The sequence below is a fragment of the Dendropsophus ebraccatus genome, chromosome 3, assembly GCF_027789765.1.
Source record: "Dendropsophus ebraccatus isolate aDenEbr1 chromosome 3, aDenEbr1.pat, whole genome shotgun sequence".
Classification (NCBI taxonomy): Eukaryota; Metazoa; Chordata; class Amphibia; order Anura; family Hylidae; genus Dendropsophus; species Dendropsophus ebraccatus.
In genome coordinates this window covers 190,633,175-190,657,324 of record NC_091456.1, presented here as the reverse complement: position 1 = coordinate 190,657,324, position 24,150 = coordinate 190,633,175, and the positions used below count along the sequence as shown (strand labels likewise).

At 44.3% G+C, this 24,150-nt stretch overlaps 1 protein-coding gene and 1 non-coding gene across 2 annotated transcripts in view; one reads left to right on the top strand and one right to left on the bottom strand.

Annotated features, from left to right (window-relative positions):
- Window positions 1-24,150, bottom strand: part of LOC138786619 (uncharacterized) — an 84,865-nt gene that overhangs the window by 54,725 nt on the left and 5,990 nt on the right. The window contains 2 exon segments of the mRNA XM_069963600.1: window positions 311-421; window positions 423-1,307. Coding sequence (XP_069819701.1) covers window positions 311-421; window positions 423-1,307 — 996 coding nt within the window.
- LOC138787639 (U2 spliceosomal RNA) lies at window positions 22,464-22,654 on the top strand. The gene has a single exon (XR_011362404.1). It is a non-coding gene; the product is annotated as a U2 spliceosomal RNA (small nuclear RNA).

Below are 24,150 nucleotides of genomic sequence, written 5' to 3'. Positions count from 1 at the left end.
TCCCCTCTAGCTACTCCTCTCTATTACTTCCATCCTCTATGTGTCTTATAGTGTCCAAAATGTGTTATTTGTGGCCCATTAATGCCTGTTTATACCTATGGAGGACACTGGGGAAGAGGCATGGGCACGGCCATCTTATGGACAGAATCACCACAGAGCAGGACGGCACAGGCTGGAGGAGGGGAGGCTGATTATATCTCTATGGGGTACACAGGGAGCTGCTGTCAGTAAGAGCAGTGAGTACAGTTACTAATGTTATACACTGGACTATTTTACTATATAATGCAGATTTTTCCTTCATAATCATTTAGAATTCTTTATATTCATTTAACACATTGTCCACTAGAAAATGGCTTCTCCCCGATGTGTTTTTTTTTATGAGCAATAAGATTCGATTTCTGAGTAAAACATCTCCCACATTCTGAACATGAAAATGGCTTCTCCCCTGTGTGAGTTCTTTGATGTACAATAAGATATGATTTCTGATTAAAACATTTCCCACATTCTAAACATGAAAATTGCTTCTCCCCTGTGTGAATGTGTTTATGGTTAAGAAGATTTGATTTCCAAGAAAAACATTTTCCACATTCTAAACATGAAAATGGCTTTTCCCCTGTGTGAACATTTTGATGTTCAAAAAGTTTTGATGGGCGATTAAAACATTTTCCACATTCTGAACATGAAAATTTCTTCTCCCCTGTGTGAATGCGTTTATGGTTAAGAAGACTTGATTTGTGGTAAAAACATTTCCCACATTCTGAACATGAAAAGAGCTTCTCCCCTGTGTGAGTGTTTTTATGGCAAAGAAGACTTGATTTGTGATTAAAACATTTCCCGCATTCTGAACATGAAAATGGCTTCTCACCTGTGTGAATTCTTTGATGTTTAATAAGATTTGATTTCAGCCTAAAACATACCCCACATTCTGAACAAGAAAATGGCTTCTCCCCTGTGTGAATGTGTTTATGGCGAATAAGAACTGATATCTGAGAAAATCTTTTTCCACATTCTGAACATGAAAATAGCTTCTCACCTGTGTGAATGATTTTATGGGAATGAAGAGCTGATTTGTAAGTAAAACACTTCCCACATTCTGAACATGAAAATGGCTTCTCTCCTGTGTGAATTCTTTGATGTTGAATGAGATTTGATTTCTTTTCAAAACATTTTCCACATTCTGAACATGAAAACGCCCTCTCATCTGTGTGAGTTTTTTGATGTTGAACAAGATCTGATTTCTCAGCATAACATTTCTTACATTCTGAACATGAAAATGGCTTCTGCCCTGTGTGAATTTTCTGATGTCTCTTAAGAGATTTTTTATGAAAAAAGCATTTTTCACATTGTGAACATGAAAACTGAGGCTTTCCTGTATTTGCTCTCTGATGTTCATCGTCTTCTCTGTAAATGTCAGCTTGCTGTGATGGAGCAGAAGATGGGACTTGTATAACAGGATGAGATGAGAGATCTTTGCTGTGAGGGGCTGAGGGTGTATCTGGGATAGTGGACAGCTCCTCATATGTATCTTGTGTGATATGATCCTCTGAGGAGATCTGATGTCCCCCTGAGCTCCTGGTAGAATCATCTGCAAAGGAGAAAACACCATTTCTCTGATTTCCCAGTAATAGAAGCTTAAACATATTGCAGACATGGAAAGTTACTCTTTTTTATGTAACATAAAAAGAATGATCAGATCTGTTCCCATCCACAGGAAGTGTCAGGGAGAAGAATCTAGAAGCTTAGTAGTAAAACTAATGAAAGAAAAAAAAATAAAAAAATAATTGACCACCTATATGTCAACCACTTGCTGGATCCCAACCAGCATGGCTTTACTGGGGGCAAATCACCTGACTGAGTTTTTGACACATAGGTGTTGGATGAAGGTGATGCTGTGTATATCTTCTTCCTGGACTCTGATAGGTTCCTTATAAAGAGCTGATATCTGTTATTAATGGAGTTATCCAGGATGAGAATAATAGAGCTGATAACTCTGCTATCACCAGGGCTGTGGAGTCTGTAAGCTGCAGCTACAACTCAGACTCCTGAATTTTATCAGGACCGACTCAGACTCCTGCTCCTTCATAAATGACCGGTCAGACACCAGGGTGTTATCACACTGGTGTAAAATAGATCGGGCTCAGTAGCTTCTCCCTAATGTCCTACATGATCCTGGGGCGACTTCTGAGGGAATAAGGAAAGATATAAAGCAGCTTCTCCTGTGTGTGCAGTGGACGCAGCCAGTCTCCAGTCTCCATGTCCTGAACTACTCACAACTAGACTAGATGGAGAAGGTGGTCTTTTCCTGCTATCAATCCAAACACAAAGGGGGAGATTTATCAAAGGGTGTAAAATTTAGACTGGTGCAAACTACCCACAGCAACCAATCACAGCTCAGGTTTCCTTTCAGCACTGCCTAAAGCTGAGGGGTGATTGGTTGCTGTGGGTAGTTTGCACCAGTCTAAATTTTACACCCTTTGATAAATCTCCCCCATAGTGTGCACCAACTTGTATTGGTTGTGGTGTGTCAGACTTATAGGGGATTTAAGGCGCTCCCTTAATCATGAAACTCCAAGAAAAGATGTACTGACACAACTGTTGCAGTTCTCCTGTTTTTTATATTCAATATTTTGCAAAGTTACAATAGAAAGATCATTCAGAGCATAATCACACCCAAGTGCATTGGATACTCAAATGGTCACCATCGTTCCTTCCGGCATGGTTGCTGTTGGAGTCCTTGTATCCTTCAGTAGGCAGAGACCTCCATGATGGTAGGGAGGCCAGATGGTGGCGTAGTGACGCACGCGACGTTTCGGGGAGACCTTCCCCTTTCTCAAGCGTATAGCAAATAAGTGAAACCCATCACCATTTATAACAGTTCTGACGTATTCCAATTTCCGATTATGACGTCACAATCTGGACTAAAAATGTAATTAAACAAAATTTCACTTATCTAGACATTATACAAAATTCCTTTTTATCCATAATTCATAATGATTTACATCTTTTTATCCATAATTCATCATGATTTATACCACTTTATAGTAATTTATGACTTTGCAGCCGGTGGAAGTATATTGTCATATATAAAATTTAGCCACTAGATGGCGACCTAGTCGAGCCCACGCTAATCCACAAGAAACATTGGAAACTGCACAATTCATTCAGTCCTTTGGGATATTGGGATTCGAGAGCACAGATCCAATAAGTTTCCTTCTGCAGTAGTTTCTTCCTTAGATCGTTCTTATCCTCACTCCATACCTCTTCTAGCACTGTCCATCTGAGTTCGCTTACCCTATGGCCTTTTTCTGAAAAGTCTTTTGCTAAACCTGTTTCACCAAATTTTCTTTTATTTTCCTCCTCCTCCTCTCTCTGTTCCCTCTGTCCAAACCTCCTGATTGCTGACCTGTATTCATTTAGTCTCTGTTTTATTTGTCTACTTGTTTGACCCAGGTATACATCTCCGCACGGGCATTTAATTAAATATACGACATTAGATGAATTGCATGTGTGCATTTCTTTCAGTTGTATGGTGTATCCTTTCCTAGGGTGTGATATCTTACCCCCTTTGATAATTTTGACATTGCAGACATGGAAACGTACCATTTCTCTCTGTTGCCAAAACGGCCTGTCTAGATTTGGTTCTATCGCCAATGTCTGCTCTCACCAATCAGAGATAGACCTCCCTTTTCTATATATGAATTTTGGTCTCTCGCTAAACAATCTACCAAACTTGCACAAGTATTATCAAAGGGGGTAAGATATCACACCCTAGGAAAGGATACACCATACAACTGAAAGGAATGCACACATGCAACTCATCTAATGTCGTATATTTAATTAAAATGCCCGTGCGGAGATGTATACCTGGGTCAAACAAGTAGACAAATAAAACAGAGACTAAATGAGCACAGGTCAGCAATCAGGAGGTTTGGACAGAGGGAACAGAGAGAACAGAGAGAGGAGGAGGAGGAAAATAAAAGAAAATTTGGTGAAACCGGTTTAGCAAAACACTTTTCAGAAAAAGGCCATAGGGTAAGTGAACTCAGATGGACAGTGCTAGAAGAGGTATGGAGTGAGGATAAGAACGATCTAAGGAAGAAACTACTGCAGAAGGAAACTTATTGGATCTGTGCTCTCGAATCCCAATATCCCAAAGGACTGAATGAATTGTGCAGTTTCCAATGTTTCTTGTGATTTAGCGTGGGCTCGACGAGGTCGCCACCTGGTGGCTAAATTTTATATATGCCAATATACTTCCACCGGCTGCAAAGTCATAAATTACTATAAAGTGGAATAAATCATGATGAATTATGGATAAAAAGATGTAAATCATTATGAATTATGGATAAAAAGGAATTTTGTATAATGTCTATATAAGTGAAATTTTGTTTAATTACATTTTTAGTCCAGATTGTGACGTCATGATCGGAAATTGGAATACGTCAGAACTGTTATAAATGGTGATGGGTTTCGCTTATTTGCTATACGCTTGAGAAAGGGGAAGGTCTCCCCGAAACGTCGCGTGCGTCACTACGCCACCATCTGGCCTCCCGAACATCATGGAGGTCTCTGCCTACTGAAGGATACAAGGACTCCAACAGCAACGACTGTGACCATTTGAGTATCCGATGCACTTGGGTGTGATTATGCTCTGAATGATCTTTCTATTGTAACTTTTCAAAATATTGAATATAAAAGACAAGAGAACTGCAACAGTTGTGTCAGTACATCTTTTCTTGGAGTCTTTTCCTGCTGACAGTCTTCTGTGTTTCTAACTAAATATTCACCATACACATAACAATGCCAGATGCCTGTGATATAGAGGGCTCAGCCATAGTGATATAGAGGGGTTAGCCATAGTGATAGAGAATACCGCTTTTCTGACACACACACACACACACACACACACACACCCTGCTGCAGCCATGGCAAATAACCAACAGCATAGGAAATGACCCTCTTACCTAATTACTTAAAGTTTAATTTGCTTACCCTCTTTAGCCTTCTACTCTCATTAGGATATGTGCGTCGTCTCGTAACCCCCCCCCCTCCCCCATCCAAGTGTTTTCTAGTAATTCATAGCAGAAGATCTGTTTTGGAGAAGTCTTTCTTTCATCTTCTCACCAGCAAGAGACTACAATTTAGACTCTTTCATACTTTTTACATGCACCAGACTGCAATTTAAAGTAGTTATCCAGCATTAGAAAAATACGTCCACTTTCTTCTAGAGACAGCACCACTCTTTTCTCCAGGTCAGGTGTGGTTTGCTACTAAGCTCTATTCACCTCAATGGAACTGAGTTGCAAAAGCTGCACCCAAAACAGAGAAAAGTGCTGTCTCTGGAAGAAGGTGGCCATGTTTTCCTAATGCTGGATAATTACTTTCATATTACTACCTATAGTAGATTGAAATATCGTGTGTTCTTTTTTAGCCGCCCTTCTCACTCTGAGGTCACTATGCTAAGCAGTCGGTGTAGCGGCAGCGCTGAAGGAGCACAGACAGCGATCTGGTGATGCCGATACTTTCACTAATCAGACTACAGTGCAGGACTTTTCTCCAGATAGTGAAGCACAACCCAGCTACAGGGCGGCACAGCGCACACATATTATATGACTGTATTCCATACATTATACACACATCATGTGTTATTACCTGCAGCCGCGTCACATCCTCATCTATATTATATTAGACCTTAGGCTGAATGATTATATAGCTGGAAAACTGACAGGACACAGAGCTTATAATATTCCACACAGAATAGTTACACCCGGTGACTGAGGAGAATGTGTGACTGTTCTCTGCATTTAGTGGTCACTACTCACCTGGGCGGTTACCTGTAGTGATGTCCTCCTTATACTGCTCATCACTGCTGTCATCTGTCTCTTCTTCTTTCATCATCATATCTGTAACCTTAATATAGTTCAGATCCTTCCATGTAGTGATGTCCTCCTTATACTGCTCATTACTGCTGTCATCTGTCTCTTCTTCTTCTTTAATAATCATATCTGTAACATTAATATAGTTCAGATCCTTCCATGTAGTGATGTCCTCCTTATACTGCTCATCACTGCTGTCATCTGTCTCTTCTTCTTCTTTAATAATCATATCTGTAACATTAATATAGTTCAGATCCTTCCATGTAGTGATGTTCTCCTTATACTGCTCATCACTGCTCACATTCGTCTTTGGAGCATTAATATTGTTCCCATCTTCTCCCTGATTCATAAGATGTGAGAGAAATATTGTAAAAGTCATCAGACAGGAGGAGAAGTCAGGTGGGATGTACAGATCATAGGGAACATCTCCATCTACCTGATCCTGATCTTGTGGAAGAAGAGGACGGGGACATCTCTCTGGTGCTGTTCTCTTACTGGATCTGACTGGAGGGAACACATACAGAGACTGAATTCATTCTTTCCATCCAGATAATACAGAGAGGAGGTGTGTATATAGTCCTGTCTATTACCTGCTGATGGGAGGGGCTGCTGATCCTCCAGCATCACATCCTTGTACTGATCCTTGTGTCCTTCTACATACTCCCACTCCTCCATGGAGAAATAGACCGCCACGTCCTGACACCTTATAGGAACCTGACACACACAATGGTCACACAGTCATCCCCCCCACTCCTCCAGTGGTGTTACTGTATAATGTCCCAGCATTCCCAGCAGCCACAGTCTCACCTCTCCACTCAGCAGCTCCACCATCTTGTTGGTGACTTCTAGGATCTTCTCTTCCTCCATTTCCTCATGTATCAGGGGCCTCGGGATTGGGCTCAGGGTTCTTCCCCATCCTTCACACCCAGGGGCCCCACAGCGCCCACTAGAGGACTTCTTCACTACTGTGTAATCCTGTGTATGGAGAGACACATTACTATCACTCCATCCATTCCCAGAATCCCTCACCTCTCCAGTCCTATCCATCTGTTATTCCATAGATAAGAATGATGTCATGATGACATCACTCCCAGAATCCCTCACCTCTCCAGTCCTATCCATCTGTTATTCCATAGATAAGAATGATGTCATGATGACATCACTCCCAGAATCCCTCACCTCCCCAGTCCTATCCATCTGTTATTCCATAGATAAGAATGATGTCATGATGACATCACTCCCAGAATCCCTCACCTCTCCAGTCCTATCCATCTGTTATTCCATAGATAAGAATGATGTCATGATGACATCACTCCCAGAATCCCTCACCTCCCCAGTAAGCAGGAAGAGTATGTGTAGGGTGAGGGTTATTATCCTCTCGGCCATCTTGTCTCTGTCTCTCTCCATGGTTGATGGGTCGGTCTCTTATATAGAAGATATCAGCAGAGGATCCTGGCGTCTAGGAAGGTGATCTGGAAAAAAAAATGAGAGAATGTAACATGCGATCAATGACGCACAAACGAATTTTCGTTATTCGTTTGATCGTTGCATACACACAGAAAGATTATTGCTTAAAGAGAACCAATCACGGCCGATTATAATAATTTCTTTTATTCCTCCATTTAATTTTATTTTATTTTTAAACAATATTTGTAAATATTATTAATTAATTTTTCGGCCGCATTTTTAATTTATTAAAATTTTCCTTTACTGTTGCGCGCCGGCTCTTTTTAAAAGAGTCGGCGCGTGACAGGAAGGGCTCCCATGAGCCTTTGCCCGCCACTCAATACACAGACTGTCAGATACAGACTGCCTTTGGAGATCATCTGTTATCTATTCCTAAAGATATAGACTGCTTTTGCAGTCTGTATCTTATACTTTACCTACTCCTTCGTAGCGGTGCAGTTAGGCTGGGTGCCGCGATCTTGATTCCGTCGGAACGCAAGTGACGGAATCAAGATGGCGCCCTGCCTTACAGCACCGCTATGAAGGAGTGGGTAAAGTATAAGATACAGACTGCAAAAGCAGTCTATATCTTTAGGAATAGATAACAGGTGATCTCCAAAGGCAGTCTGTATCTTCATAAATAGCCTTCATGAAGAGACAGACTGCTGTAGCAGTCTGTATCTTACACTTACCTCAGGGCTGTGGAGTCGGAGTCGGAGCTAATTTTGGCTGGAGTTGGAAAAAAATGTACCGACTCCAGCTTTAAAAGATTCTTTAAAAAATTTAGAATTGAGTTTTGATATGAATTTAAAAAATTTTACTCATCAATATATTTTATGAGCAACATTCTAATAGGACACTGGCCTTATTACATAAGGGTGGTTGGGGAATATATCAGTAATAGGACACTGGCCCTATTAGATAGGGATGGTCGGGGAAAAGTTGTCGGTCACTATTTAGCAGTTTGTTTCTGAGCTGAAAGAGTCCATTGTGTGTGTGGGGGGGGGGGGATCTGTGCTGTTCTCCTACTGAATGCTGGATGACTGTATATGAACAGCAGTGTAATATGGAGATATCCTGTGTAATATAGGGGAGGAGGAGAAGACATAAGTAGTGTAGCAGTAACCTCTGTCCTCAGTGTTGTGTTTTCTCTCTGGGAGAGGATTGTGTGTTTTTCTTCAGTGTTCTATGGCTGCAGCTGTGTGTTTGTGTGCGCTATGGCTTCAGCAGGCTGTGTGTGTGTGTTATGGCTGCAGCAGGCTGTGTGTACGAGTGCTATGGCTGCAGCAGGCTGTGTGTACGAGTGCTATGGCTGCAGCAGGCTGTGTGTGTGTAAGTGTGTGCGCTATGGCTGCAGCAGGCTGTGTGTGTGTGTGTGTGCGCTATGGCTGCAGCAGGCTGTGTATAAGTGCTATGGCTGCAGCAGGCTGTGTGTGTGTGTAAGTGTGTGCGCTATGGCTGCAGCAGGCTATGTATGAGTGCTATGGCTGCAGCAGGCTGTGTGTGTGTGTGTGTGTGTGTGTGTAAGTGTGTGCGCTATGGCTGCAGCAGGCTGTGTATGAGTGCTACGGCTGCAGCAGGCTGTGTGTATAAGTGTGCTATGGCTGCAGCAGGCTGTGTGTGTGTGTGTGTGTGTGTGTGTAAGTGTGTGCGCTATGGCTGCAGCAGGCTGTGTATGAGTGCTACGGCTGCAGCAGGCTGTGTGTATAAGTGTGCTATGGCTGCAGCAGGCTGTGTGTGTGCTATTGCGTGCCCCCACAGTGACTCTCAAGATCACTATGTGTGACCCCTCTATATTACAGGTATCTGGCATTGTTAGCAGTGTATCTTTGTGTATGGTGAATATTTAGTTAGAAACATAGAAGACTGTCAGCAGGAAAAGATCACCTGCTCCATCTAGTCTAGTTGTGAGTTGTTCAGGACATGGAGGCTGGAGACTAGCTGCATCCACTGCACACACAGGAGAAGCTGCTTTATATCTTTCCTTATTCCCTCAGAAGTCGCCCCAGGATCATGTAGGACATTAGAGAGAAGCTGCTGAGCCAGTGTGATAAATAACTCCCCTGGTATATGACCGGCCATTTATGAAGGAGCAGGAGTCGGAGTCAGGAGTCGGTCCTGATAAAATTCAGGAGTCGGAGTCGGTCCTGATAAAATTTAAGAGTCGGAGTCGGAGCTGCGGCTTACTGACTCCACAGCCCTGCTTTACCTACTCCTCTGTAGCGGTGCAGTGTGGCCGGGCGCCGCCATCTTGATAACGTCCCTTGCGTTCCAGCAATGCGTTCCACTGCTGAAACGCAAGTGACGTCATCAAGATGGCGGCACCCGGCCACAATGCACCGCTACGAAGGATTAGGTAAAGTATAAGATACAAACTGCAAAAGCAGTCTATATCTTTAGGAATAGATAACAGGTGATCTCCAGCTCCAGAATGCGTTAAAAATCCAAATTTATTAGAACATGTTAAAATTTTTTCTAAAAGAACATCGATATTTGAGCCACGAGTAAGGACGTTTAGTCCGAAATGCGTCGTTTATACTTTTCTTGTGAACATCGATTATCTTTTAGAAAATATTTTTTAACACGTGCTAAAAAATTGGTTGTTGGCATATTGACAAATATGGTGGGAGTAAGCCCGCCAATTTTTTCTCCGTGCCCAGTTCACACTACCTATTTGGTGAGCGGACTGTTTTTGCAGCTGTTGTTTGCTACATATCTGTAGGAATAGACTTAGGGCCCTATTACACCGGACGATTATCGTTCAGATTATCGTTAAATCGTTCGAATCTAAACGATAATCGTTCGGTTGAAATGCAGTTAACGATTAACGACCGAACGAAAAAAATCGATCGCTTTATAAGACCTGGACCTATTTTTATCGTTGCTCGTTCACAAGACATTCGCAAATCGTTCGCATTGAATAAGACGTCATTCGCAATAGATACGAACACAATAGCGAATCTGCTAACTTTGTGCAGATGATGGGAGGAGACTATAGCGACCAATCAGATTCCAGTATTTTTTAATGTAACAAGAAACCAGAATGTAACCGGTGTGTAATCTACAGAAACCCGAAACCTCTCATCCCCCAGTATTACCTCCTCCCCCGGTATAATCTCCCGTCCTCCAGCATTATGTCCCCCTCCACTAATACATGGTTATGATGGCCGTCATCTTGTCTGAGCTTCTATTAAAAGGAGATATCCTAAATTTTAACAAAAACAGCTCCACCCTTGTCCTCAGGCTGTGTACAGTATTGCGGCTGAGTTTCCTTGAAGTGAATGGAGTCAAGCTGTAATCCTGCACACAAACTGCTGAGATGTTTCCCAATCCTGGAGGGAGGAGCGGAACATCCGGGACACTGAGCACCACAGAATCACAGCAGTTATAGGAGAACAGTCAGATATATGACAGGAACCGTGAGTGTCCTTCACCTACCAGCATCTAACTGTGTCCCCCAGCGCCTTCCCTGCAGAGACTCCACACATCCCTCCACCTGCAGAGCTGTACAGGAGCCGTGTGCTTCCCCTGTGCTTCCAGGACCTGCCATGATGTCACAGTCATGTGATCAGTCACATGGAGGAGGAGGAGGAGTCACATGATCAGGGGCTGCTGCTCAGTGTATGCAGGACTCTGCTGTGCTGGATGAGCTGAAGTGATGTGTGTGGAGCAGAGCTGTGTATGTTATATATGCCTGCAGCAGAGCCCTGTGTGTAATGTACATGTAGCTGAGCTGTATATGTGTGTAATGTACATGTAGCTGAGCTGTATATGTGTAATGTACATGTAGCTGAGCTGTATATGTGTAATGTACATGTAGCTGAGCTGTGTATGTTATATATGCCTGCAGCAGAGCCCTGTGTGTAATGTACATGTAGCTGAGCTGTATATGTGTAATGTATATGTAGCTGAGCTGTATATGTGTAATGTACATGTAGCTGAGCTGTATATATGTGTAATGTACATGTAGCTGAGCTGTATGTGTGTAATGTACATGTAGCTGAGCTGTATATGTGTAATGTACATGTAGCTGAGCTGTATATATGTGTAATGTACATGTAGCTGAGCTGTATGTGTGTAATGTACATGTAGCTGAGCTGTATGTGTGTAATGTACATGTAGCTGAGCTGTATGTGTAATGTACATGTATCTGAGCTGTATGTGTGTAATGTACATGTAGCTGAGCTGTATGTGTGTAATATACATGTAGCTGAGCTGTATATGTGTGTAATGTACATGTAGCTGAGCTGTATGTGTGTAATGTACATGTAGCTGAGCTGTATATGTGTGTAATGTACATGTAGCTGAGCTGTATGTGTGTAATGTACATGTAGCTGAGCTGTATGTGTGTAATGTACATGTAGCTGAGCTGTATATATGTGTGTAATGTACATGTAGCTGAGCTGTATGTGTGTAATGTACATGTAGCTGAGCTGTATGTGTGTAATGTACATGTAGCTGAGCTGTATGTGTGTAATGTACATGTAGCTGAGCTGTATATGTGTAATGTACATGTAGCTGAGCTGTATGTGTGTAATGTACATGTAGCTGAGCTGTATATGTGTAATGTACATGTAGCTGAGCTGTATATGTGTGTAATGTACATGTAGCTGAGCTGTATATGTGTAATGTACATGTAGCTGAGCTGTATATGTGTGTAATGTACATGTAGCTGAGCTGTATATGTGTGTAATGTACATGTAGCTGAGCTGTATATGTGTAATGTACATGTAGCTGAGCTGTATATGTGTGTAATGTACATGTAGCTGAGCTGTATATGTGTAATGTACATGTAGCTGAGCTGTATATGTGTGTAATGTACATGTAGCTGAGCTGTATATGTGTAATGTACATGTAGCTGAGCTGTATATGTGTAATGTACATGTAGCTGAGCTGTATATGTGTAAGGTACATGTAGCTGAGCTGTATGTGTGTAATGTACATGTAGCTGAGCTGTATGTGTGTAATGTACATGTAGCTGAGCTGTATATGTGTAATGTACATGTAGCTGAGCTGTATGTGTGTAATGTACATGTAGCTGAGCTGTATGTGTGTAATGTACATGTAGCTGAGCTGTATATGTGTAATGTACATGTAGCTGAGCTGTATATGTGTAATGTACATGTAGCTGAGCTGTATATGTGTAATGTACATGTAGCTGAGCTGTATATGTGTAATGTACATGTAGCTGAGCTGTATGTGTGTAATGTACATGTAGCTGAGCTGTATGTGTGTAATGTACATGTAGCTGAGCTGTATATGTGTACTGTACATGTAGCTGAGCTGTATGTGTGTAATGTACATGTAGCTGAGCTGTATGTGTGTAATGTACATGTAGCTGAGCTGTATGTGTGTAATGTACATGTAGCCGAGCTGTATATGTGTGTAATGTACATGTAGCTGAGCTGTATATGTGTAATGTACATGTAGCTGAGCTGTATATGTGTAATGTACATGTAGCTGAGCTGTATATGTGTGTAATGTACATGTAGCTGAGCTGTATATGTGTAATGTACATGTAGCTGAGCTGTATATGTGTAATGTACATGTAGCTGAGCTGTATATGTGTAAGGTACATGTAGCTGAGCTGTATGTGTGTAATGTACATGTAGCTGAGCTGTATGTGTGTAATGTACATGTAGCTGAGCTGTATATGTGTAATGTACATGTAGCTGAGCTGTATGTGTGTAATGTACATGTAGCTGAGCTGTATGTGTGTAATGTACATGTAGCTGAGCTGTATATGTGTAATGTACATGTAGCTGAGCTGTATATGTGTAATGTACATGTAGCTGAGCTGTATATGTGTAATGTACATGTAGCTGAGCTGTATGTGTGTAATGTACATGTAGCTGAGCTGTATGTGTGTAATGTACATGTAGCTGAGCTGTATGTGGGTAATGTACATGTAGCTGAGCTGTATGTGTGTAATGTACATGTAGCTGAGCTGTATATGTGTGTAATGTACATGTAGCTGAGCTGTATGTGTGTAATGTACATGTAGCTGAGCTGTATGTGTGTAATGTACATGTAGCTGAGCTGTATATGTGTAATGTACATGTAGCTGAGCTATATATATGTGTAATGTACATGTAGCTGAGCTGTATGTGTGTAATGTACATGCAGGGGCGTAGCTAAAGGCTGATGGGCCCTGGTGCAAAATTTTAGCTTGGGGCCCCCTCCATGCAATCATGTACTGTACCACTGCCCCTCCCCCTCATGTACTGTACCACTGCCCCTCCCCCTCATGTACTGTACCACTGCCTCCCACCTCATGTACTGTACCACTGCCTCCCCCTCATGTACTGTACCACTGCCCCTCCCCCTCATGTACTGTACCACTGCCTCTCCTCATGTACTGTACCACTGCCTCCCACCTCATGTACTGTACCACTGCCTCCCCCTCATGTACTGTACCACTGCCTCCCCCTCATGTACTGTACCACTGCCTCCACCTCATGTACTGTAAAGGGCCCCCCTTTATAAAAGGGGGACACACGGGATTGCGCCCCCACCCCCCTTTTTAGTACAAGTTTGGTTTTACATGTATGTGGTAGTTGTTCTCTCCCCCCCTTTCTTTCTATTCCTACAGGTACCACAAGCCTTGGAGATTCTGCTTAGCAACAGTCAGCGTTGTGATTGGTGATTACAGCTGTGTGGGAATACAGTGAGCTAAAAATAGAAAGGTGCCCTCTGGATTGGTCAGCTGGCTGAGAGCGGGAGATTTGGAATGGTATTTATAGGGGAGCCGGCTCTCAGCTGTGTCAGTCAGAGTAGCTGTACAGAAGAAGCTGCTCGGTGCTGTGTATTGCTGGTTTCTGTGAAAGAGCTAAGGGCACACTGGGCTAGAGCGGTGCTTGTAAGCATAGCAAGGCTGCTAGTGTGTCCCTGTAAAAGAGCTTCAGCAGTACCTGTCACATAGCTAACAGGTTTCAGCAGCTGCCATAGTCGGTATAGAGAGCCTTCTCACTGAGCTTATCCGGAGGGCAGAAGGAGCTGGAGGTGAAGCATGGCTGAGGCGGTGTCTAGCAGAGCCGGTGTCTGAGGAAGTTGCTCCCGAGCGTGTGGAGGAAGAGGCGGGGCCATCCAGGAGAATTGTGTGCCGTATACTGCCCCCTAGAGACCCGGAGGTATTACAAGAGGCGAGTGCTGCGGAAGACAGGAGGCATAGTGGAAGAAGCAGCCGGGGGGAGCGGCCATCTAAGCGGAGTAGGAGCAGTAAGAGAGCTGATTCCGCTCCCCTCCCGCCGCCCCCTTCTGGCAGTACCCCCGGCACCCAGGCTCATCGCCATCATAGCCGAGGTTCCCATAGGAGCCGCGGTGCAGCCTCCCCACAGGTGACCGCGCCCCCACCGGTGTCCGCAGCCCCGCAAGTGTCCGCATCCCAGCAGAGTGCCGCAGAGGAGTTTACACCGCAGCAGATCCGTGGTGAGGAGTCAGCAGCTGTGGGTGAGAACATCAATGTGGGTCCTGTCCCTGATGTGAGCAGGAGTGATTTGTTTGCCAATGATGCTGTGAAAAAGTTTTGTGCCCTGGTAGCTAAAGGGTTTAATAGCAGTCCATCGCTGGCTAATGTGTGGTCTCAGAGTACGATTGCTGTACCTAATGTGTCAGTTCCAGGTTCAGAGCGCTCTGCTTCTTGTAATACGCCAGTGATTGAGAAGTATGCTGGTGTGCCTGAGATTTGTGTTAAAGAGGCTCTAGCCTGTGAGCAGAGCGCTCTGCTTCTTGTAATACGCCAGTGATTGAGAAGGTGCTGATGTGCCTGAGATTTGTGTTAAAGAGGCTCTAGCCTGTGTGATGTCACCGCTTGGCTTCCACTTACAATTATGTGTGAAGGAAAAAATCTGGAAGGGTGAATTTGTAGATGTGATGTCATTGCTACCTGCTAGTAAGGATGTGTTGGTGAAGCGTACAGATGATAAACCTGATGATGTTAAAAAGTCACCACCTCGTTCTATTTTTAACTGGTTACATGCTTATTAAACCATCTATTGTGCTGTAGTGGGAGAGAAGCGCCCTGAGCTGTGTTCCTCCTTATTTCGGCACATGGATAAGATATTAGAGGCATACCGCAGTTTTGGCGGTATGGCCTGGTTTAACTATGATGAAATGTTTGAGCCTGGAAAGAATGTTGCTCATCTCGCCAGGTTCCCAGACAGGCAGAAAGCTGAATTGATTATTCATGGGTTCTCAATTGGCTTTGATGTTCCGCCTTATGATGGTTTAGGATGCGTGGTGGTGGACAATTTAAAATCTGTGTCCTTGCATGAGGCCGTGGTTAGGGACAAAATAATGAAGGAAGTTCGGGAAGGGAGGGTTGCGGGACCTTTTTCTGCACCCCCCCTTTCCTAACTTTCGCATCTCCCCCTTAGGATTGGTCCCTAAAAAGGAGCCAGGGGAGTACAGGTTAATTCATCATTTATCTTACCCGTTGCACTCTTCCTTGAATGATAATGCAGATAAATCTTTGTCATCAGTTTCTTATGCTTCATTAAATGACGCTGTAAGAGTTATTCGTGTTTTTTGGTGTTCGGGCCCTGTTAGCTAAATGTGATATAAAGTCTGCGTTCCGTTTGTTACCGGTTAATCCTGAAGGTTTTAGTTCACTTGGCTTTTGTTTTGATAATAATTATTACTTTTATCGTTGTTTACCAATGGGTTTTACTCTTTCATGCTATTACTTTGAGGTTTTTTTTTTGCAACGTTTCTGCACTGGATGGTGAATTATGGGGTACCGGATGGTGCCGTCGTTCACTACCTAGACGATTTTCTGTTTATTGGCCGGTCGGACTCCTCTGCCTGCATGGAATTACTTCGCCAGTTTCAATTGATTACTGGTGAGTTTGGTATTCCTCTGGCAGAGGATAAGACTGTGTTGCCGTGTCACTGTTTAGAGTTTCTAGGTATCACATTGGATACAGTGAGAATGGAATTCAGATTAAAAGTTATCCAGATTAAAATGCGCATTGAAGTGTATGTTACAGAAAGTTAAGGTGACTTTAAAGGAATTGCAATCAGTTTTAGGTTTGTTGGCTTTTATTGTGCGTGTCATTCCTATGGGTCGTATATTTTCTAAGAGACTCTATGCAGCTACTGCTGGTTTAAAATCTCCCCGTGCTCACATCCGCCTTACCAAACCGCTTGAGGAGGATCTGAGCATGTGGTTGGAGTTTGTATCTACTTTGAATGGTCATTCTGTCTTTTTACCAGAGTTTGTAGAGTCTGATGCTATTGCTTTATATACTGATGCGGCGAGTGCTCACGGTTACGGGGCTTATTTTGCTGGACAGTGGTCAGCCGAGCCTTGGCCTGATACATGGGTCCAGGCTGGTGTATGTAAGAACATTGTTCTGTTAGAATTATTCCTGGTGTTGGTAGCGCTGGTTATTTGGGGCAAGCAGTTTCAGAACAGGAGTATTTTATTAAGGTCTGATAATAAAGGAGTCATTTATTCAGTGAATTGCCTCTCTTCAAAATCAGCCATGGTTATAAAATTGTTACGCCACTTAGTATTGTACTGTATGTCTAATAAGATCTGGCTAAAGGCTGTACATTTACAGGGTAGTAAGAACAATATAGCTGATTCTGTATCTCGTGGTCAGTTTGCAGATTTCCGGCGTCTGGCTCCGGAGGCGGTGGCTGTGGGCACTGCTTGCCCAAATCACTTGTGGTCGCTGATCTGGGACTAACAGCGCAGCTAATTAGGAAGTCAGTGGCGCCTCGTACTTGGACTGCCTACGCAAACGCATGGTCCCAGTGGAAGTCTTTTGTTTTTCCTTACAGAAGCACCATCTACAACATGACGGGTGGTTGTCATTAGCTTTTGTAAATATGTTAATTGCTAAACAGCTTTCTCACTCTGCTATAGTGAAAACTTTGTATGGTGTTTCGTTCTTTTTTAAAATTCTGGGTCTGCATAGTATTTCTAGTTTTTTCCTTATTAAACAGGTTCTTAAAGGTTACAAAAAGGGACGTGTCTCTCCAGATGTGCGTCGCCCTATTACTATTGATCTGTTATTAAAGTTACATGAAGTTTTACATATTGTTTGCTGTTCTAGTTTTGAGGTTGTTTTGTTTAAAGCATTATTTTCATTAGCTTTCTTTGGCGCTTTTCGCCTGGGTGAGTTAGTATCATTTAGTAAAACCTCTCCCTCGGGCTTGTTGTTTTCAGACATTTCTATTAGTTTTGGCGTTTTATGTGTTTTGTTAAGATATTCTAAAACTGATCAGCTGGGTAGGGGTTCGCTTGTAAAGTTAAATACATTTAGTGGCTCTGTAGTTTGTCCAGTACAGTGTATGGCGGCTTTTCTTGCTGTTAGACCTGCTATTGATGGTATTCTATTTATACACCAGGATTTGTCTTTTGTTACTAGGTACCAGTTTAACAGGGTTCTTAAGTTGTGCTTTGCGGAGCTAGGCCTCTCTGAATTGCGTTTTACCAGTCACTCTTTCAGGATTGGCGCGGCAACTGAGGCCGCTGCAGCAGGGTTGGACGAGCAGTTGATTAAGCGTTTGGGCAGATGGGACTCTGATCGCTTTAAATTATACATTAGACCTGGTTTAGTTCATTAGTAGTTATCTTCTTTTCTTTCAGGTAAGAGAAGGCGTGTATGGATCCTAGGCCACTCATTTGTGGTATGGGCTTCCAAGAGAGCTGAGCGGCATAATTATGGGGTGAACCTGAGTTTTGACTTGGAGCAGTTTGAGGTGCAGTGGTTCGGGTATAGTGGTCTCCGGTGGAGGGAAATATATGCCATCCTGCATAGTCTAGCCTCAGCTCTGCCCCCCCCCCCCCCCGGATATTTTAATTATACACGCCGGGGGCAATGACATAGGAAAATTAAAAACTCTGGACTTATTGTGGGAGATCAAGAGGGATCTGTCGTTGTTTAAATGTATTTTTTCCTGAGTGTATTTTAGTTTTTTCTGAGATCATTCCTCGTCTCTCCTGGATGCGCAAAGGACTGTACTTCTACAAAAAAATTAGGAAGCGTATTAACTTTGCAGTGTCTAAATTTATCCCCTCTCTAGGTGGCCTATCATTTAGGCACCTGGACCTTGAGGGATATTTACCCGGCCTTTATTGGTCTGACCTCGTGCACCTATCTGACATTGGGTCAGACATTCTAAATGCCAATTTTCAGTCAATTATAGAATTGGGTGCCGTGGCACTGTTGGAGGTGGGGCCTGGTCAGCTTGTCTGACCAGGCAGGTGGGGTATTGTCGCCCTGCTCTCAGGGCGGGCATGTCCTTCTGTTAAGCTATGGCTCGGTTATTTATTTATTGATTTATTTATTGATTAAATTATTTGATTATTTATGATATTGGTGCTTAACAGTGTATTTGCTTACCCTTATTAAAGTGCCACGGCCTTTATATTCCAAGTGCTTGTTAGTCTTATTTCAGGGGGGGTATTGGGGGCTGCATTTCCGTGTAAAGGGCCCCCCTTTATAAAAGGGGGACACACGGGATTGCGCCCCCACCCCCCTTTTTAGTACAAGTTTGGTTTTACATGTATGTGGTAGTTGTTCTCTCCCCCCCCCTTCTTTCTATTCCTACAGGTAACACAAGCCTTGGAGATTCTGCTTAGCAACAGTCAGCGTTGTGATTGGTGATTACAGCTGTGTGGGAATACAGTGAGCTAAAAATAGAAAGGTGCCCTCTGTTTGGATTGGTCAGCTGGCTGAGAGCGGGAGATTTGGAATGGTATTTATAGGGGAGCCGGCTCTCAGCTGTGTCAGTCAGAGTAGCTGTACAGAAGAAGCTGCTCCCACCCGCCCTCCCTTATGTTCAAGGACTTTGTCGTGGCACTTTGATAGAGGGGGTATTGTCGCCCTGCTCTCAGGGCGGGCATGTCCTTCTGTTAAGCTATGGCTCGGTTATTTATTTATTGATTTATTTATTGATTAAATTATTTGATTATTTATGATATTGGTGCTTAACAGTGTATTTGCTTACCCTTATTAAAGTGCCACGGCCTTTATATTCCAAGTGCTTGTTAGTCTTATTTCAGGGGGGGTATTGGGGGCTGCATTTCCGTGTACCCCTGCCTCCCACCTCATGTACTGTACCACTGCCTCCCCTCATGTACTGTACCACTGCCTCCTCCTCATGTACTGTACCACCGCCTCCTCCTCATGTACTGTACCACTGCCTCCCCCTCATGTACTGTACCACTGCCTCCCCCTCATGTACTGTACCACTGCCTCCTCCTCATGTACTGTACCTCTGCCTCATGTACTGTACCACTGCCTCCCCCTCATGTACTGTACCCCTGCCTCCACCTCATGTACTGTAACACTGCCCCTCGACATGTACCACTGCCTCCTCCTAATGTACTGTACCACTGCCTCCACCTCATGTACTGTAACTATGTCTTACACATACAGTCACATAAGTATATATGGTCAGGCACATATATACCCATTTAGAGACACATATGCTATACACACAAGCACATACATACAGTCACATATACACAGTCAGGCACATACATACATAGAGACACATACAGTCACATATACATACCTCCCAACTTTTTGCTAAGAGCAAAGAGGGACACGTGTGCTGCGGTCCCCATAGCCTCGCCTCCGTAGCCACTTCCCTACAGTCACACCCCAGGGTAGCTCCACATGCTGCTCACTGAATAGTACCCCACATAGTATCCAATTCCCCATTATGGTGCCCCACATAGTATCCAATCCCCCTTTATAGTGCCCCACATAGTATTAAATCTGCCTAATATAGTAGCCAATCCCCCTAATATAGTTCCCCCACATAGTATCAAATCCCCAATATAGTGCCCCACATAGTATCCAATCTGCCTAATATAGTAGCCAATCCTCTAATGTAGTTCCCCCACATAGTATCAAATCCCTAATATAGTGCCCCACATAGTATCCAATCTGCCTAATATAGTAGCCAATCCCCCTAATGTAGTTCCTCCACATAGTATCATATCCCCCATTATAGTGCCCCACATAGTATTATATCCCCCTATTATAGTGCCCCACATAGTATCCTATCCCCCTAATATAGTGCCCCACATAGTATCTATTCTCCTCATATAGTACCCCACATAGTATCCAATCCCCCAATATAGTGCCTCACATAGTATCCGATCCCCTTAATATAGTGCCCCACACAGTATCCAATCCCCCATATAGTGCCCACATAGTATCCAATTCCCCCATATAGTGGCCCACATAGTATCCAATCCCCCCATATAGTATCCAATCCCCCAATATAGTGCCCCACATAGTATCCAATCCCCCATATAGTGCCCACATAGTATCCAATCCCCCTATATAGTGGCCCACATAGTATCCAATCCCCCTATATAGTGACCCACATAGTATCCAATCCCCCCATATAGTGGCCCACATAGTATCCAATCCCCCATATAGTGCCCACATCCTCCCGCACAGTGAGGGAGTGCAGAGAGCCTCCTGAGGGGTTGGGGAAGATAGTGAGCAGTCATGCATATATTATATGCATGATCGCTCACTGCAGTACAGAAGCAGAGACATCTGCAATACACTGATGTCTCTGCTTCTGTACACACGTTCCGTTGTGTGCTATGCTAATAGCATACTGCCCAATGGAATATGCGTAAAGAAACAGGGACTGCTGCTGCTGTCAGCTGTGTCTGTGTCCTGTAAGGGCGCAGACACAGCCACAGAAGGCTCAGAGCAGAGAGTGATCAGTTCTCTGCTCTGTGTCTCACTTCTAGGTCACAGGCTGTGTTAGGCCTGCGATCTAGAAGTGATCTGGAGCAGCTAGTTATGTCTGCTCCATTAGATCTGCCTTCAGCCATTTACCCGGAAGCATCCGAGAGACACAGCTGCGTGGAAGCTACAGGAGAGGTGAGTAGTGTTTGTTTTGTTTTTTTTTATTTAATCGTGGAAGAAGATTGAGGGGAGGCTTATCACTGCTGGGGGAGCCCAGGGAAGAGGATCATTATTACTGGGGATCACAGGGGAGGGAAATCATTACTACTGGGGGGAGCACAAGGGGAAGAGGGATCATAAACACTGGGGGAACACAGGGGAAGGGGGATCATCATTACTGGGGAGCACAGGGGAAGGGGGATCATTACTACTAGGAGGAGCACAGGGAAAGGGGGATCATAAACACTGGGGGAACACAGGGGAAGGGGGATCATCATTACTGGGGAGCATAGGGGAAGGAGGATCATCACTACTGGGGGAGCATAGGGGAAGGGGGATCATCACTACTGAGGAGCACAGGGAAAGGAGGATCATCACCACTGGGGGAGCACAGGGGAAGGGGGGTCATCACTACTAGGGAGCACAGGGGAGGGGGATCCTAAAAACTGGAGGAACACAGGGGAAGGAGGATCATCACCACTGGGGGAGCACAGGGGAAGGGGGTCAACACTACTAGGGAGCACAGGGGAGGGGGATCCTAAAAACTGGAGGAACACAGGGGAAGGGGGCTCATCAATACTTGGGGAGCACAGGGGAAGGGGGATAATCCCTACTGGGGAGCATAGGGAAAAGGGGTTCCTCACTACTGGGGAACATAGGTGAAGTGGGATCATCACCTCTGGGGGCGGGGCACAGGGGAAGGAGGGTCATCACTACTGTGGATTACAGGGGAAGGGGGATCATCACTACTGGGGAGCACAGGGAAAATGGGATCATCAGTACTGGGGATCACTGGAGAAGGGGGATTATCACTACTCGGGATCACAGGGGAAGGGGGGGGTCATCACTACTGGGGATCACAGGGGAAGGGGGATTTATCCCTACTAGGGATAACAGGGGAAGGGGATCATCACTACTGGGGAGCACAGGGAAAATGGCATCATCACTACTGGGGATTACACGAGAAGGGCGATTATCACTATTTGGGATCACAGGGGCTGGGGGATGATCACTACCGGGGAGCACAGGGAAAGGGGGATTATCACCACTGTAGGAGCACAGGAGGGGAAGGGGGATCATCACTACTGGGAAGCGGAGGGGAAGGGGGATCATCACTACTGGGTAGCACAGGGGAAGGAGGATCATCATTACTAGGGAGTACAGGAAAGACTAGCTACGGCTCTGGCTATGCATACACACCCATACAGGGAAGCACACACATGCTGTACACACAAGAACATGCATACACATCGCCTCTCGGCAATTTGGCTAAGATCAAGTGTAGTATCTGTTTTTATCAGTTTAATACCTGATACGTCCCCTATCTGGGGACCATATATTAAATGGATTTTTAGAACAGGGAGATGGAAAAAGAGCTTGCTCTGTCCTCTCCAGGCATTGACCTGGTATTGCAGTGCCTCCAGGTTCAGTGCAAAAAAAAAAAAAAAAAAAAAGAACATACATACACATATAGGCTATGTTCACACTACGTAAGTCTCCGGACGTAGCGCGTTCCGTGAATAAGCGGCCGGAGACTTACGTAGTTTGCGTACAATGGAAAGTATACGATGTACGGCTGCACAGTTCACACTACGTACGAACTTACGCCCGGATCGTACACGGCGCCGTAAAAAATGAACCAGACCATTGTTTGAGGATGAAAATGCCGTAAATTACGCCCGTAGCGTAACATGCGGTCCCGTACGGAGTGGTGATTTCTTCATTTTGCAAGCTTTTTGTGCCAATTCCAAAAGGTTCTGTGGGGTGTCCGGGGCTAGCCGAAGATTTCCAAGTAAAAGAGCGCTATCAGATCGCTACGTAGGGCGCTCGGAAGCGTAAGTAGACTACGGGCATAAGTTCGCGCTCCGTACGTAGCCGGCCGGAGTTTATATGTCCGGCCGCGAAAATATGCTGCTTTCACACTACGTATATTTCAGTCAGTATTTTGGTCCTCATATTGCAACCAAAACCAGGAGTGGATTAAAAACACAAAAAAGGCTCTGTTCACACAATGTTGAAATTAAGTGGATGGCTTCCATATAACAGTAAATAACGGCCATTATTTCAATATAACAGCCGTTGTTTTAAAATAACAGCAAATATTTGCCATTAAATGACGGCCATCCACTCAATTTCACCATTGTGTGAACAGAGCCTTTCTGTGTTTTCAATCCACTCCTGGTTTTGGTTGTAATACTGACTGAAATATACGTAGTGTGAACACAGCCATATACCCATACACACATGCTGTGCACACAAGCACATACATACAGTCCCATCTACTCATACGGACATAGACACAATTACATATACGCAGGCAGGGCCGCCGATAGGGCAGTACAAGTGGTACTGCCGTATGGGGCCCGGACCCTAAGAGCAGGGCCGTTTCTAGGGGCGGGCGAGCCGGGCCACCGCACGGGGCGCCCACAGCTAGGGGGCGCCCTGCGGCACCCGACAGAACCCAGCCCGCAGCCCCCGCATCCTCAGGGCTGGCCGGGGGATCTGGAATCTAAGTTCCAGATCCCCTGGCCAGAGAGACCTTTAGCTGTGCGTACTTATGAGAAATATTTTATATTTGGTACCAATGTATACATAATAAAAATCATATATATATATATTTTTTTAAAAAAAAAACTAAAACCCAGTGTTTTGTTTGTATAAACCTATATACTCATACAGGGACACAGACAGACACGCGCACACACACACACACTGTACACAGAGGTACACACATACAGCCAGCCACCTATATACTCATACAGGGACATACACACACGCTGTACACAGAGGCATACACATACAGTCAGCCACCTATATACTCATACAGGGACACAGACAGACACACACACACTGTACACAGAGGTACACACATACAGACAGCCACCTATATACTCATACAGGGACACAGACAGACACGCGCACACACTGTACACAGA